This window comes from Egretta garzetta, unplaced genomic scaffold (genome assembly GCF_000687185.1).
Source record: "Egretta garzetta isolate BGI_Z169 unplaced genomic scaffold, ASM68718v1 scaffold163, whole genome shotgun sequence".
Classification (NCBI taxonomy): domain Eukaryota; kingdom Metazoa; phylum Chordata; class Aves; order Pelecaniformes; family Ardeidae; genus Egretta; species Egretta garzetta.
In genome coordinates, this window is record NW_009259308.1 from 2,933,118 (window position 1) to 2,949,645 (window position 16,528).

The 16,528-nt window shown below is 36.9% G+C and overlaps 1 protein-coding gene across 3 annotated transcripts; it reads right to left on the reverse strand.

Annotated features, from left to right (window-relative positions):
- Nucleotides 1-586: 586 nt before the first annotated feature.
- Nucleotides 587-11,795, reverse strand: SRSF11 (serine and arginine rich splicing factor 11). Of its 3 annotated transcripts, none has more exons than XM_035891766.1 (11): nt 11,552-11,795; nt 9,446-9,538; nt 8,234-8,283; nt 6,582-6,709; nt 5,523-5,604; nt 4,239-4,370; nt 3,604-3,693; nt 3,010-3,037; nt 2,857-2,972; nt 2,064-2,202; nt 587-1,953 (listed from the first exon to the last, which is right to left on the reverse strand). In XM_035891766.1, exons 1-11 carry the CDS (start codon nt 11,696-11,698, stop codon nt 1,759-1,761), a joined length of 1,200 nt encoding a protein of 399 aa, XP_035747659.1. In that variant the 5' UTR covers nt 11,699-11,795; the 3' UTR covers nt 587-1,758. The 3 variants fall into 3 exon arrangements, with proteins under 3 accessions (XP_035747659.1, XP_035747658.1, XP_035747661.1); XM_035891765.1 differs by having other exon boundaries at nt 587-1,956; XM_035891768.1 differs by lacking the exon at nt 3,010-3,037 and having other exon boundaries at nt 2,857-2,952.
- Nucleotides 11,796-16,528: the final 4,733 nt, after the last annotated feature.

Sequence of the window (16,528 nt, forward strand, 5' to 3'; positions counted from 1 at the left end):
AAAAATGACACTGTGTATCTAAATGGCAGGTTCCACTTTGCCGAGGGCAAAAGGACAGTTTAAAAAGAAGGTGGTTTGACTCATCAGATTCAAGAAGTTCAAGCACCACTTACAGTTTCATTCCAAAACTTCCTGATTTAAACCCGTAAGTTTTTAGTTGACATTAACAGCCTAATTCATATGCACAAAGCACTCGCTGCTTCCCGTTCCTGCTAGTCTTCCATTACCGTCCTGAAGAGGTAAATGCTCATCTTTCAGTGAAAATACAAAACGTTTTTACAAATACATATTTCTTTTTGAAAGTACTTGTCCCCTGATACCTCCAGATTTCCATTTAAGCCCATCCCCTTCACTCCCCCAAGAAGTAAAATAATTCTTTCTGTAGTGTAGCACACTTAACCAGAGCTACAATGGCAGGCTTATCAGCTTTGTCGCTGCGCTTACAGTTTTGGAAGAGATGGGAGTTGTTACGGTCTTTTTAAAATGGGTAGATGAAGAAAAATGTATACTGGAAATGAATGAGGTAAAGTTTCATACATTCAGTGGTGTAAATAAATACCAGCAGAGTTTTATAGGAACATGAGTATAAGTTTGAGGGTTTTATTATCAAAGTTTTGTAAAACAATTTCAGAAACTGTACATCAACATGGCACAGACTGTAGCCTACTTTTGTCTTTTTACCTGCACAAAAGTAAAAGCTCTTGAACTTCCGTAACTAAGAAAACAGCTTGCCTAACTACTTTGCATATAACATGGAATCACTGTGTGCATAAGATTACTACTGCAGTGACAGTAAACACAAATTTATTAGTTTATACAACTTGAGATCAAGTAAAAAGTACATTATCAAGTAGACTTGCTTTTAAAAGCATACGAAGGTCAATTTTAAAATGCACTACCTTTTTGCAATGTGTTTAAGCTTATTAACAAATAAATCGACCTGGATTATGAAAACTGCACAAATCAACCTTTAATCACTGGGCACTGATCAAGCAGAGATTTTCACTTCCCAAGGCTCGAGAAGAAAAGTTAAGAACCATTATAACTCGCCTGAGATGAATTTGAACTGACTGATTAAAAAAAAAAAAAAAAAGCCCTCAAAAAGGTTAGTGCATTTTAACTTTGTCAAAGCCAAACAAACCCCACCGGAAAAAAACCAGAACAGAACAAACCAACCCCAGCCACATGGCTTAAAAAAAAAAAACCAAAAAACAAAAAACAAAAAACCCAACAAAAAAACCTATCTATATCAGAATGCTTATTTTCAGATGTACTGTCAATTTTTTTTTGTGTAGTCACATTTAAGACCCTTAAGTAGATCCACCATATGTTGTAGGACTTTAGAACATTTAGGATGTTTCTGCCACAATCAACATGCAGTCAGTGCATTCCCTATACTGCTCTATTACTGCAATGAATCAAATTCTAGAAACACTATCATAAGTGAGCTGATTTACTAAAGGAGATCATACAACAAACAGTCCATGCCTGCTGTAGATGCATGCAGCTTTTTACTGTTGCTTGAAGCATCACCAAGTTAGTAAAAATTGCTTGGCTACGCAATCCCTTTCGGCCGTAACAAGAATGGTTACCTTTCCATAAAGCTTTTGATGTGAGTTAGTATCAGGAGATTTACAAACCATGTATAGCTTAGAGCTGTATACACCTAGATTTAGGATTAACAAGTACAGCATAAAAGAATCACACAGGAATGACACTGATGCACGTCTGCAGCTGTGTTCACTGCAAAGGCAAAATTCAGTCACTCATATCCATGTCCTCTTCATGATGATCATCCCCATTTACTTTGGATTCCCTTGCTGAATCTCCACTGCCTTTATCAGCGGCAGACTCCTTTCCTTTAGGGGAGGATGAGTCTCCCATTTTCTTTTCTTCCTTTTTCTCCTTCTCGCTGTCATATCCTTGTTCTTCTTCATCATAATCCCTTGTGACCTGCTTTGCCGAGATAAAAAAAAAAGTGTAAAACTTGCTGGTAAACCCCTGTTGGTTTAAGGTTAATACTACAGCACAGGTAGTGAAGTTAAACAGGTTTTTAAACATACTTTCACGTCTTTATCACTCTCGGATTTTCGTTCTCGATCCTTCTCTTTGTCTTTGCTTTTTTTTTTCTTGCTTGTTGACCGCTCCCTCTCATCTCTACTTCTCTCCTTGTCCTTATCCTTCTTTTTTTCCTTTTTATGTCTACAATGATAAAGTATGTAGAAGAGTGAAAACCACAATCACACCATTCCGTAACTAGAACACAGACCGTGTCCAGACTGCTACCCGTAGTTCATTACAAATCTAAGGGGAAATAGCAGCGTGCACTAAGATACACCATTCGCTTTCAGAAAATAACTGAACATCCCGATTTCTTAGCTCTGGATCAAACACAACCACCACAAAGCGAAGTCTAAGAAACACTGTGTTAAGAATAGCAACACTACAGCAGTTTATGAAGGAGAAGGAGCACCTCCAGTTCCCCGTTCAGGGAGAGAGGATCACAAAATGCCCAGGCCCAACCAACAGTCAGTTGACTCCTATTGTACAGAGCCAAACAGGCCAGGAACTATGGGTACTTCCGACTCCCCACCCCTGGAATAGCTCACGTTTGGAGTTCTTGGGCACTAACAGAGAAGCTCTATGCTTGAAGCTGATTAAATGATGATAAAAAGCAGTAGCAGGCAGCAGAGATCCATTCTCTCTCAAGAAGTCGACCTATGGGCTAGGTGTAAGGAACATGCCACACTCCACCCATCTTTAAAATAACCCCACTGTGATCTTTGCTGCAGTTCACATCTTGGGAATTCTTCACCCAGACACCATTTTTCTTTTTTAGCCAAGTGGCTTACTGACCTTCTTGGAGATGGGGATCGGGACATTTTCCTTTTAGGAGACCTGGGTTTTTTAGGTGACCGTGTTCCACTCCTGCTTCTTCTACGTCGTCTTTCTCTGCATGAAAAAGAGATCAAAACTTTTTTTTTTTTTTTAAAAAAAAAAAGCTACAAGCACATCTCTGGCTCCAAAACCAGCACCGCTGAAAAGGCAGTATGTATATAAATAAGTATAACTCAAATTGGGTATTTACTATTAGCAGTACTGCCAAGCCTACACAGTCGCTGATCAGCAGAGTAAGGGGTTTCCTATTCTACCTCCTCCACCTTCACCAACAAATTGCTAGCTTAGACTGTATTACCGATACTGACTCCTTTTGCAAACAGAAAAAACCAGTTGGTTCTTGTTAATATTGCAAGTAACTTTGCAAGTTTCTTTTTTAAAAAAAGAATGGCACACACTTTGCATGTATTTATTCCATAAATCAGCAAAGAGCTTAACAGTGACCTCAAAGCATCATACTCTCTTTGATATAGAGCAAGCAGAAACTCTTCCAAGCCCAAACAACACCTCAAGAAAATTACAGTATCAGGGAAAGAAATAAGCATCTTATCAACATAGGTAGAGACAGTATACATGCACTTGTGCATACACCCAATATATCCACAGCAGAATCATCATCCTATTACAAACAAGAATGTTCTTTCTACTAAAGTGGGTAAAGGATGCTGGAAAGAGAGACCAAGGAAAACTCTCATGTTACTGTACCTGCTTGTGCTTCTGGATCGTCTAGTTGTGCTGTAGCTTTTGGGGGGAGTTTTGGAACGTTTCTTTTCTTTCTCTTCCTTCTTTTTATCCCTTTTGGTAAAATACAGATTTTAAGTTTAAGCCAAACTATTCAAGTAGCATTCATCGATTTTCCTACATAGCAAAAGCAGTGAAGACATGGTAACTACACTGGCGAGCATATACTGTTTAGCACTCTGGGGCCAGTCATACTGCATTAATGGAAACAAAGATTACAATTATCTACAGCAAAAGAAAAGAACAGCTCTTTCGTAGCCTCAGTGTACGAACAGCACAAAGTCTGCAAGTCTAGATGCTCACATTTCCTGCTTTCCAAAGACAGCTACTGAGTGATTCACCTAATGCCTGCTGCGTCTGTTGACTCTTAGGAAAAGTGTTACATGTTTTTATGTAACTAACTTGCACGTGCATAGGGCAAATGCAATATAATTCTGTAAGACGTTAGAAGAGACTGTGACCTTAAAAAAGAGCCACTACTTCATTTTGCCCTAGGTTTTTTGCTTGTTTGTGGGTTTTGAGTTTGTTTTTATTAAATTTTGGTGCTTAATTAAAAATCTAATTTCTAGCAAATATAATAGATTTACTGAAGCAATTACCTGGTTTTGGATGTACTCCTAGACCTTCTGCTTCTCTCTCTGGAATGAGATCTTCTTCGCCTTGGACTTTTAGATCGCCTCCTGCTTCTTGATTTTGAATGGGACCTTCTCCTTGATCTGCTTCTTGACCGTCTACCAGTAACACATTGTACATGGGAGTTACACACATGAATTTTGATACACTATTCAGAATCCATCTGCTCAGTTCTAACGGTACCGTAATGCACAATGATACAGAAAACAGAAAAAAGAATAGAGAAAACAGCGAAGGAGTCACATTGAGTCTGCCAAGGAAATGGAAAAAGGAAGTGCACAAATGCTAAACGTCAAAGAACAATGACGCTTCAATCAGCTCTCTTATTACTCTCCTAAGAAAAGTATCAGTCCCACTGCAGAGAAAAACTGGTAAGATGTTGAAATGCGAAGAAATTTTTAGAATACTGAACCAAATACAAGCCAGTTACTGAATATGCCAATAGCAAAAGAGTGCACATTAAGCCATAGTTAAAGTGGCTTTGCACGGGCCACTGGCATGCATGGTCTACCTGGAGCTGACAAGCCAACAGCATAAGTGAGCCACATATCTTTCTGTTTGGGTAGGACAGTATTAAGATCTCTAGTAAGGATACCTGAACAGACCTGATCTCCAAGTAAATCATAACCTAGAAAATGCTAGAAAAACTTTTGTCCCAGATACTTCCACAAAGCTGAATTTGCTGCACGTAACTAGAAACAAACAGCCCAACAGGTAAACATTTCTGTACGTAAGTAACAGTGCTCAGTGAAGCCTCCTAGACAAATTATAATTACCACATGAGCACACTGGAAAGAGACTGAAGAACAGAGGTTTAAGAACTATTGTACAATGGACAGCCTGCAATGGCTTCGGTGTTCATAGTAGTGAGGGGTGAGTAAAACCAAGGCTCTGTGCTAAGGTGTTTCTTATCTGATAAAGGAAACAATTTATTGTTAAATAAAATCAGAGTCCAAACACTGCTAGGACTAGGTGTCCTGAACTTCTTGCTGCAATAGTTTAAGGTATTTTTGAAGTATTTTTTGCTATCATGTCTCTCCCACCCTTTCTACAAAAACAGAGGTAGGCCTCCATCTCACACTACAGCCTAACCAAATCACAGCCTCAGCTTTCTTCAGACCATTTGCATTCTTCCATCTGTCAGCCTCCACAAGTGAGGTCTCACTTCCAAGACGTATTTTTTAAGAAATTGTTTCAGCTATGTGGTTCGGTTTTGTTTTTTTTTTTTTTAAAGCAAATAAGCTAACTACCTGTGTCTAGATGAAGAAGGTGTCCTTCTCCTCCTTGAGCGTGACCTTGACCGTGAATGCCTCCGTTTTTCATCTTTTTTGTCTGGAGTTAAAAAGCAAGAGCACAGTAAAAAACCCCAATGTTATTTTAGTATTCAAAAAGATTTCATAAATGACAGGAAGTTGAGCTTCACACTACAGATATAAGTAAGACAAAGAAAAACTAAGGAATATTTTGACATTTGAAATTAAGGCTTATCTATTCTTTTCCTCAAAAGATGACACAAAGAACAGTGCGACATAAAACCAACATAAAGTTTTATGCAAAATTGAAGAAGTCAAAATTCAGAAAATGTCTAATTTAAGTCACTTAGATTATTGCTGCCTGGCAATGCAAAGTCTTGTTAAAATCTCAGAATCTCTGCCATTTTGTGAAGGACTAAAGAATCTCTCAAATTTTTGTTTTGAATTTAACACAAAAAGCCTCAAGCAAAACAATCAGCACATTTTTCTGGTATAATAAAGGAACAGGAGCTCTATTCTTTCCTGAAAATGATCAGGAGGCTGCAAAACTGTATTTTCAGTGTTCCAAGTTACTGCTTCTCAGATCTGGTGGATCTGACATTTGCAGATGAACTGCTGCACCTTGTTCTAAAATAATATCTACTGAAATAAGCTATAAAAGAATTATTTATAAACTTCCACAGCTTAGGAAGTAAAAGAAAGGAAATCATCTCCAAGAACAAACATCACTAGGATGTCAAGTGGTTAAGCCACTTGCAGTTTCCAATGAAATCTCAGACACGGCAGTATGAACTTCAGTCGGGGGAAGCTCAAGCATTTTGCAATCTGCAAATCAAGTGAATTTTGGGAAAAACAGATTATTAATTCCATACATCATTCTGCAGGACACACGCAGCATTCACACTGTAGAACAATTAAAAATCTGTCAAGTATAAGTTAAGTCACTACAGAATATGAAAGCATTAAGCCAATATTTTGCAGACAATTAGCTTTTACCATATACTATGTCCAAACTCCATCTTGAATTGAATGAGGTATTCTACAATTTAAAATTACCTGGCTCTATAGCAGCAGAAATTAATGACTGTGCTTCTCGTACTCTTTTCATTGCTTCTTCTATTTCTTTACTGGAGGTATCTGATTTCAGACTTGGTGAAACAAGACCTGCAGCTACATGGTTCAACCTGGTAAATAGAAGAATTTTAGCACTTTAGGGATGAATCCAAGAAATACATGCCTCTATTGTCAGTTTGCAGCCTATTCAAAGTGACTGATGTAAGCGAATCAGAGTCTGCCTGCGTTTTGTCACCATTCAGATAACAGAGTAGCAAGCCTAAGATGTGACATCTATGCTGAAAACAGTGGCACAACATACTAGCACATACGGCTCTCAGAATTCTAGTAAACTGTAAATAGCAGGAAAGTTGTATTATCTTGTACAGCTACATTGCTAATGACACTTCTCAGAATGTTTTTGTACAACACAATTTCAATTCTCATCACCTGAAAGAGCAACTCCACAGGAAACAATCTGTAACACAGCTGAAAGTCAGCTTCCATTTTGGTAGCCCATACTGAGAAGCCTCCAAACAGTGATGAAATTTGAAGTGCAGAAGATGTGTTCCACAAGGTGGCTTTGAAGCCAACCAGGTATACACAATACACCTGACTAATGTTTATCTAATCCATTATCTTGGGTAACTATTTTGTTCAATCAGTTATGATTACTGATTACAGAAATGTCAATTTAAAATAGAGAATAATGTGCCAGAACAGTAGTAAAAACAAAGATAGATCACATACATAGCTTTATTCCCTGGTACAAATCAGATGGCTCTGATAGTTTAAAAACTCTGCCCGGCCAAACAGGGTTAGAAGTCTATTTAGCTAATACAACAGCAGGGCAAGCACACATTGCTATGCTTTCCTGAATCTGAGAGTTGAAAGAATTCTCTCCAAAGCTTCCTGCAATTTGTGGTACAAGGGCTTTCTGAGGCAGATGTGGTTTCTTTGTATTTAGTACAGTTCTCATCTACTGATTTGCCTAACAGCTTTTTTCAATGGCATATGCTTTCATCATCCTATTGCAATGTTATCAATAGCTTAACAGCACATTAATACATTGTGCTACAATCCTTCCCTACCTGCTGTCGCCATGCCATACTACTTTGAACAAAATTATCCCTTTTCTGAATACTGAAATAAAAATTAGAAAATACTTGTGCCTACTCTTATTTGCACTCTTTTTCTACCAAGTAATAAGACAAGCTGTCTTTTGTTATCTTCTGACAGCTGTAACATACATAGACGTTTTTATTACTGTTTTTTACAACGGTTGCTGGTCTTGGCTCATTGTCAACCATAGCCCCTTCATTTCAGCCTTGCAGGATGTAAGGTGCTAGCTGCGCCTTTATATTACAGACACAGAAGTGACAAAAATTATATGCAAGAATCTGAATTTGTCTCTATCAAAATGAAATCCTAGAGATTAACTGGTGTTATTCCATAGATGCAAGGCTCAATAATCATCATTTCCTCCCCCTCTTCCCTCTACCACAGAAAAGAGACTCTGCACAAGGTCCCCAAGACACTAGTTTTCTCCAACCTTAATTAGATCCAGCAGGACAAATATTGGATACTGAATCACAACAGATACTCCCAAGATCATGTGTATTGCAATACAAATATTTGTAAACAATGATGCTTACTTTGGATCCACTGTGCTCATAAGTTTTAGTAGTTGATCTGCTGCAAGAGACTGTGAGAAGAAAAAGTTAAAACCATGTTGGAAGATGTGTATGCTTAAGAAAATTACCTTCCTTGTATGTATACTCAGCAGCGGCTAACGCAAAAAAGGCTTTACGATGGAAAAAAACCCCAAAACAATATATTTTACAGCTCTTGGGAAAATCCAGGTATTATTACAATTGGCCACTTCCTGTACCAGCGTTGTATTAACAATGAAATGTTTTGTCCCCCCTAATTTTCTTTATACAGATGTAGCCATGTGCTAAACCCAGTTTGTTACAATCAGCTGGCTTAATGGACAAAGGAAACAATCCTTCAACACTCCAAATTTGTATTTTTCTAATATGCATTTAGAATGCTTACTTTTTTCATTTGTTATTTCATTATAACCATTATTTTCTTGTTACTACACATGGCATGCATACAGAGAATGCTGAATGATGGATTTCTTAGGAATGCGTTAAATTATTACTACTTCTTGTACCTGTAAAACATGTTCTCTGTACAGTATTTGGTTCTTATACCTTAAATATTAACTCAATATTCTACTCATCACTATTAGTTAGTACTTAGTCTTTTTTTATTCAGTTTTAAAAATATTACAAAGTCACCTCAGTGTTTTTTATACCTACAAAATTAAAAAGCTAAACAATTTTTTTTTTACTGTAGGTACAAGACAGGTTGGTAGCTTGATAATGACACCTATTTTTAATATTTCATTACCAGTCTCAAATTTTTTTTTTTGTCCTTTCGGCATTTAATTTGACACTTGTACAGATACTGTTTATTCCAAACAGGTTCTCAGAAAAATCAATCTGGATTTTCCAGACAGTGGCCATTAAACTGATATAAATGAAAGTACTTTTAAAACAGAAAAGAGGGTAGCAAAAGAAAACTGTTCATATATAAATCTGCTATGCCAAGAAACAAAGACTGCATTCTGTAACAATTCTAAGAAGTTTAAAGAACCAGCAAGCCTGTGCAGACTACACTGAGCCAAGCCTTTAATACAAAGTAGTATTTTGTAACACTTCTTCAAACCTAAATATAGTATTTCCAGCTCTTCAGCTTGTTATTTAATATACTGGTGAACGCTTAAGAGCATCACGTCTGCTAGGCAAACTTCTTATCTGTCAGGGACAACAAAGCAAATTTTAGAACGTGTGACATACCTGAGAGTTTAAGTTTGCTCCAGGAAGCCCAAGAGCAGCTAGGGCAGGATCAAGAGCAGGAGCTCCTAAAGCAGCTAAAGGAACAGCACCAATCTGTAACAAAGACAGCAATTAAACAAAGCTATATCCAAATGATAAAAAGCTTTTAGATCAAGATTCCCAAGCATTAGACATGTGGAAACTTGAAATGGGTTTTACTTAGGCTTCTGGCTACAGGAAGCATTATACTAAGGTCAGTGAGAGTATTTCAGTTTTCCTTATTCAGGTACTCCAAAGCTTAGCATATGAATTTCTTTTTCCTATAAATACTCTGAAATGAGATTGTTTCCTCTGCATCCCAACAGGTAGGGGGGGGAAAAAAAAAAGTAAAAAAGAGGTAAAATATTCTACTGCATTCGAGAAATAGTTTAAAATTAAATTATTTTCCATTGTTAGAAAGAAAATTCATTATAAGTTGCTAAGCAAACTACCACATATCTAAATCAATTTAGGATTGAAATTAACATGGTTTATATTAAAAGACAATATTATTACATCTCTGCAAATTCCTCAAGTTTGGTTAAAACTGGCAAATGGGTTGAAGAGCTACTGGAGGAATAAGTAGGATAATGGCATAGGTCTGAATTCCTTAAATCAATCTAGAAGCTTCATAAAAGAATCTCATTTTTTTTGCCATTTGAAGTGAGATGATCAAAACATACACTGAAAAAACCCACACACTGTGCAAAAAAGCACATGATCTTATGTTAACCAAATGCTGTGCTATGAGGTCTTGTTTTCCCTCCTTCCTTCTCACTGCCTCCTTTCTGACTGCTCTGGCACTCGAGACTCATTTGTCAACCAATTCAACCCCCTGAGCCATCAGAGAACTTATTTTTGTGCTGTCTGCATCAAGCTAACATGACAGTTCACAAAAGGATCTGATGAGCTCCAGAGATAGCAGAAAAGCAGCAGCAAGAGCATGTAGTCAAGAGCAAGGGAGCAGAACCTTCCATTTTTTGACCATGAGTTTTTCTGTTAGCCAATCTCTTGAAACTGTATAGTCTCAAAAGAAAAAGCCACGCTCCCACACACAGATTTTGTGAACATAAACAGCTCTAATTCATTTTTACCGAGTTAGATATCCAATTCACAGTTACAGTCAAAAGGAGCTACATAACAAGCTTTCAGGATGTGTTTAAAAAAAAATGACCACCCACCACAATTTTCCATAAAAATGAATGTGTTAAATAAATTCTACCATTAAGTGGATTGGGAGTAGACTGGGATTCAGAGTAACAGAATTAAAATTAAGGTGTTTCAACAACCATTTTCAGGAATTTATGTATATACAGTTTTTGGTGAAAGAAATCTTTAAGACTGCATATGTTTCTTCCATCCCTTTCCTCGAGTTTCAAAGTTAAACTTCAGCCTTTTCCCTCTACATACAGTTAAAGAGACCACCTGAACAACCCAATGGCAAGTGTATCTTTCACAGAATCAGAAATCATAACAGAAGCTACACAAAGAGCTGAGCACAAGCTGAAGAAGTAATTTGAGAACTGCAGAATTAATGAAGCTTTACTCTTAATTTGCCTCTTGTACTTTGTTCTCTAATAAGAGATGTGCTTTGAAACTTTTCCCACAGTGTATTAGTCTTACTGTTCATCTTCCACGTGGATTCTTGTGTCTTTAGATAATGAGCGAACGCAGGGTACAATTTTTTCGCCTCAGTTGGAGTATTAACAGAAAGTATCTCCACAGCACATCAACTCCTTGAACTTCATTAATTTAAAACCTAAGAGACCCCTACTGCTCGCTAAATCTGTCTGTTAGCATACAATGGATAAAAGACAGACGAGAGAGAGATAAACACAGGGCCCCTGAGATACAGAAGCATCATATTCATGAAATAAAAGTATCCCATCTAGCAACTTATCACTGTTTTGCCATTATTCATATCCGGTAACTGTAACAATCTATCAAGGTATAGAAACTAAAACATTCTAGGAATTGGCATAAGCATGTCAGTCTATGAGTCCTGAAAAAAACAACACAAATTAAGTTAGAATCTAACAGAATACATCTAATCATTTCCCTTGACTTCCGTCTAACTGGAAAGCCTACCTGAGAAAGTGGGTTGGGAGTAGGCAGGAGTCCACCTCCAGGCAGCAGACCTGCCACAGCATTAGCTGGTGCCAAGAGAGACAAAGCCTTAGTCTCATCAGGAATAACTCCTGCAGAGAAACAGACTTGCATTAGAATGCATTCCATTTCAAAGGCAGAAAATACACAAATACACCCAGAAAATGTCTCCCTGATACACCACCTGAGTTTGTTGAAAGTACTTATGTTGGCTAAAATACAAAGCTTGATGTCTATTAATATTTATCATTAACTTTTTTGTCAGAATGAAACTTCAATGTGTGAAAATTTGACTGTTCCTTTTTCTCTACAAATGGTTAAGTTTCTAGAGCAAAAAAATAGCACAATACACACTACTTTTTTGTTAACACTGCCAAGATTTCATCACCTGTACTCGATTTTTAAGTCATGAACCAAACGTAAGCAAGCACAGTCGGTTCTCCAGGGGTGTGCTCTCAACTTTCAAAAGCTGTTTTATGAACAACGACTCGTGTCGGCTGCTTCACTATAAAGCACACAGAAAAATCAAGATACACAAGACAAAAAAAGTTTGATTTAGGGGTTAATAATATGGTACAGTTCACTATGTTTTCTTTTACACCTACCATATAAATTTTGTATAACTTAAGAGAAGGTATGGAAATATTTTTTGTTGAATCAAGCGTAGGGCTTTTGCTGACTTGTCAAATGAAAATGGAATTCTCTGCAGATCTTCAAATACACGCTGTGTATGTGTGTCTGTGGGTGAATGGGTGCATACATACAGTATACTGTGGCACATTCCTTACCTGTGCAGTAAAATGCATTTGTTCCAATATGTGCCATGCTTATTGTACCAAGAATGCTGCTACATACTGCCATTTCAGAAGAAACTTCTGGCCCAAAATCTTGCAGCCAACTAAGACAAGCGTCTTATTTTACTGCCTGCTCTGCACATATAATTTTAAGGGTCCTACTACGAAACAAGTAATTATGTAGGTATTTTTATTCTATCCAACAGCAAAAGCCCTATACAGATGGATTAATTTGTTAATGTGCCCAAGCCCCCAAAATGAGAGTTCAATAAAACAATTTTACTATATATTTGCAAATACCAGTAGTGTTTCTGTAATACATATTAAGAAACTGCATCTCATCATAAAACATACAATATGTACAGGGCACTTAAGAGAAACTGGATAAGCTGCAGAAGAAAACTGTTGGGTGGTATTTTCAGCAGGGCCTGGTATATAGTTCAGGCTGAACCAGGGAAAAGAACTGTAAAACACAACAACAAAAAAGAAAAACCACTGTTAAATAAAGGTAATGGTTCCTTCCACCTATACTGAGAAGTGCCGATAATATAAACAAATGTATAATACACAGCACTGTTATCTTGCTTGTGTCATTGAGCTGTCATCAATTTAGATACCAAAAGTTATGGAGGGAGAGGGGGGGAAAAAGGTCATTTAGATAAAGGGCATTAATGCATAAATATATTAACATACCTACAGAGAGATTATGGGGTAATTTTGCATGCAAAATTATGTCTCAGAGGATATTTATAAATTATATCTAAACATTTCAAATTAGTGCAACTATAACATTTCTGGCATCTAAATACAAATCCTCAGACTTATCTTGAGACACCTCATAGAAGATCTGCATCCATTAAAAAAATCATGCATTTGATCCTCTAATTGTTTTTTAAAAAAGTATTTAGAAATAAATAAACTACAATTTTAAAAAAAGCAATGAGGCCCCTCACCAGTTAATTTTCATGCTTCAAGAGTTTTTTTTACTGCTGCTTTGTTAGAACCATGAAATACTGCATGAATGTGTAGAAATGAAAGAAAAAGAAACAGACAAAAGAAACAAACATTAACCAAAGAACCTAAATACCCCCCCAGCCATCTTTAATCTTAGAGTTCCTTCCAAATCTAGGAATATCACAATGAAAAATTACAAATACTAAACCTTACCGTAGACTTTGTGTATAGTTCTATAACACAAAGCAACAGCCAACACCAAAATGTCTGTGTATGCTAAAACTGGAGTGCGCTTGTGATATAGGGGATAATTATTGCACTAAACAGATAATAAACATTTACTTTAGTGACAGGCAATATTAATACAATATTATCACAATAGAAAATAAAAGATAAAAGGGCCCAGTTCAGCACAGTAGTTAAGCATATGCCTGGCTTTAAGCACATGAGCAATTTCACTGCAGTTTTAAGAATCTTGCTGTATCGTGCTTAAATAGCTTGTTGAATTGGGACCCTGGCAGTATGCATTTGCAGGGCAAACTATGCTCCAGTACAGGGACAAAAGCATATGATTACAAAATCAGGGGGCATAACTTTATTGGCTGAACATATCTCTTGTGATATGTCACATCATTATGCCACAACCATCAACATTCTGACCACTAGAACACAAGAAACAGCCCATGAGGAACTCCTTGATTTAAGCAGGCCCATTAAAATATTCTACTTTATTAATTTTATTTTCTTTACACAATCTGAACCAAAACTACTGGGCAGATTTCTCTATGTGCCAGATTCATCCACCATCAAGCACAATGGACAAAGTCAGACTGACAAAGAGAAAAATGGTTTTATCCTTATTGGAAAAGTTAAACTCTAACGTTCTTCACCATGGGCCTTGGGAGAATATTTCAGCACTAACTCAGATGGACTGTTGCTATATCATGCTTTAATACAAAGACAAGGACAAGACGCCTTTCGACTATGCTATTATATGTAAACTATTGAAAGCAGAAGCAGTAACTCAACGGCAGTTTCAGAACATGTTCTGTACTCTCTCAAAAAGCAGCATGTCTCAATCAAAGGTCATGCTGCAGATTCCTATATTCCAGAAATTAAGTTTTCATATCTTTTAAGTCTACAGAATACAAAGATAAGACAGCTCCCCAGGCCTCAAAAGACAGCCTATAGCATTACAATGTCTTGATTATAGGTCTGAACCCAGGCCATGTACCAAATTTATTACTGTAGTATGACTTAATCTGCAGAGGTTTTATTTAATTCAAGCGATCTGGGAAAATCCATTATTTCAGAAGTAAATCAAGAGACAGTACAACGGAAATTAATTACTTCTAAAGCAAGTCTAGAAGAGTTTAATAAGACTTCTGTAAGAAGAGGTGTCTTCTCAGCACTTTGTTTTTAAGGTAAGTTCCAAAAACCCTGCTCATTGCCTTTCAAATTACTGTAACACCCTAAAATGTAAAAATAAAAAGAAGAAGAGAAAATGTAGTTAACAAGTGGTTACACCAGGAAAACACTTGGGGACTTGAGTGCTTGCTGGCCTTTAGTTAATGTCTAGAATCCCCTGTAGCTGCAGAGGACCCACTGTTTTTCAGTCATCTGGAAGGGCTTTGCATTTGCCTTCTCCACTACAAAAATCACACACACAAATAACAGAGAGAAGAGTTTATTATTTAGTGAAATTCTATAAAATATATCAAGGATGAACAAGAAAACTTGGAATAAAAAACTAGTACCAGTGCCCATTTGGCACCTCTTGGAAGATCTCACTTTCAAATTAAACCATAATTATTCAAACCCTTGGTATACTGGACTTCACGAGAGTGAGTGCCTTTTCAGGGAAGTTCCCAACTAAATGCAGCAGCAGCGTATCTCAAAGAAATGTTAATCTACTCTCCCATGCACTCTCAGGGAGGGAGAAACCATTCTCATGAAGAGATTTACACCTACATGAAAGTAGCAAACGCTTAATTATTAGGGCAAAAGGTCCTTAAAATGTTAACCTGTTTGCATAAGTCTGTTCAGGAAAATGTCTCACTGAGACTGATAAAGAGCAAAATTTGCAAATAATTCTGCCTAAAATGTTAATATTCTCAACTTAAAAGACAGACAAAACCAATAAGAGATAAACTTCCCACTTTCATTCAATATCACTAGATCAAAAGAATTCTTTAATCCATTGGGCCAATGGCAATATACCAAGGGTTTCAAAATGTTAATATTTTACATGTTTGACATTTTACTAATCCTCATTTTTGTGAGCTATACTGGAATAAAATGCCATCATATGGTGGCTTCATAAGCCATTAAATAATTCACAAACCTTCTGCATATGGTACGACTATCAACGCTCTGTCAACGAATACAGTGTTTGTCAGATGCTGGGCCACAACTGCGGAGTCAGGATCATGGAACTTTACAAAACAGACACGCGATGAAACAGGCAAAGGAGAATCACTGAAAAAGAAATAAATAAATTACTTAGACAGAAGCAAGTCTGGCAGTATGAAACTTCTAATTTCTATTGTCTCTCACTTTCACTGAACTAGGAAGTCATAGGGGACTATAAGGTTCTTGATGCAAGAACACAATTTCAGGTTTTGTATCAAATATCACTTTGCATGACCACAGATATGAAATTACACTGATTGAAGCCAATTCACTGTAAAACTGAGAAATAATTTTGCCTCATTTTCAACTGGACATTAACTCTGTTATGCACAATATATCTATGACCAGTCCCCAAAATGCAAATTAGTTTTCATGACCTGTCTGTGAAAAGGGAAGAAGATGAAGAAAAACTTTGCTCAAGGAAGATAAAAAGTTGCCTACTACGTATACCTCGTAAGTTAACGAAACCAGTAGTTTTACACTCTCTGCTTTAGACTCCGAATTACTTAAAAGTAAATTATGAAACGAAGAGGGTAGCAATTAGAAGATCACTATGATTTCACTTATTAACACAATTTCATAAAAGCTTCTAGACCAAACTTCATCATGCTGCTTCTCACGCACTCTCAGAAACTGCCAAGTGTTCATTCTGTCATACACCGCTAAACATGTGTCTGTCATTCAGCAATAACAGAACTAAACACAAAGAAATTCGAGAAGCTCAGGTAGGCAACACTACAGTTGAAATCTCGCTAATGGGTGAAGAGTTGCTAAACAAACGATCAGTAAACGTATCTCT

Coding starts and splice junctions, on each gene's coding strand:
- SRSF11 (XM_035891765.1), bottom strand. CDS start 11,698: ATGGAATGCATTCTAATGCAAGTCTGTTTCTCTGCAGGAGTTATTCCT. Junction 5,605..6,581: donor TTCTGCTGCTATAGAGCCAG/GTAATTTTAAAT, acceptor TTTTAACTCCAG/ACAAAAAAGATGAAAAACGG. Junction 4,371..5,522: donor CCTTCTTCATCTAGACACAG/GTAGTTAGCTTA, acceptor TGTTACTGGTAG/ACGGTCAAGAAGCAGATCAA.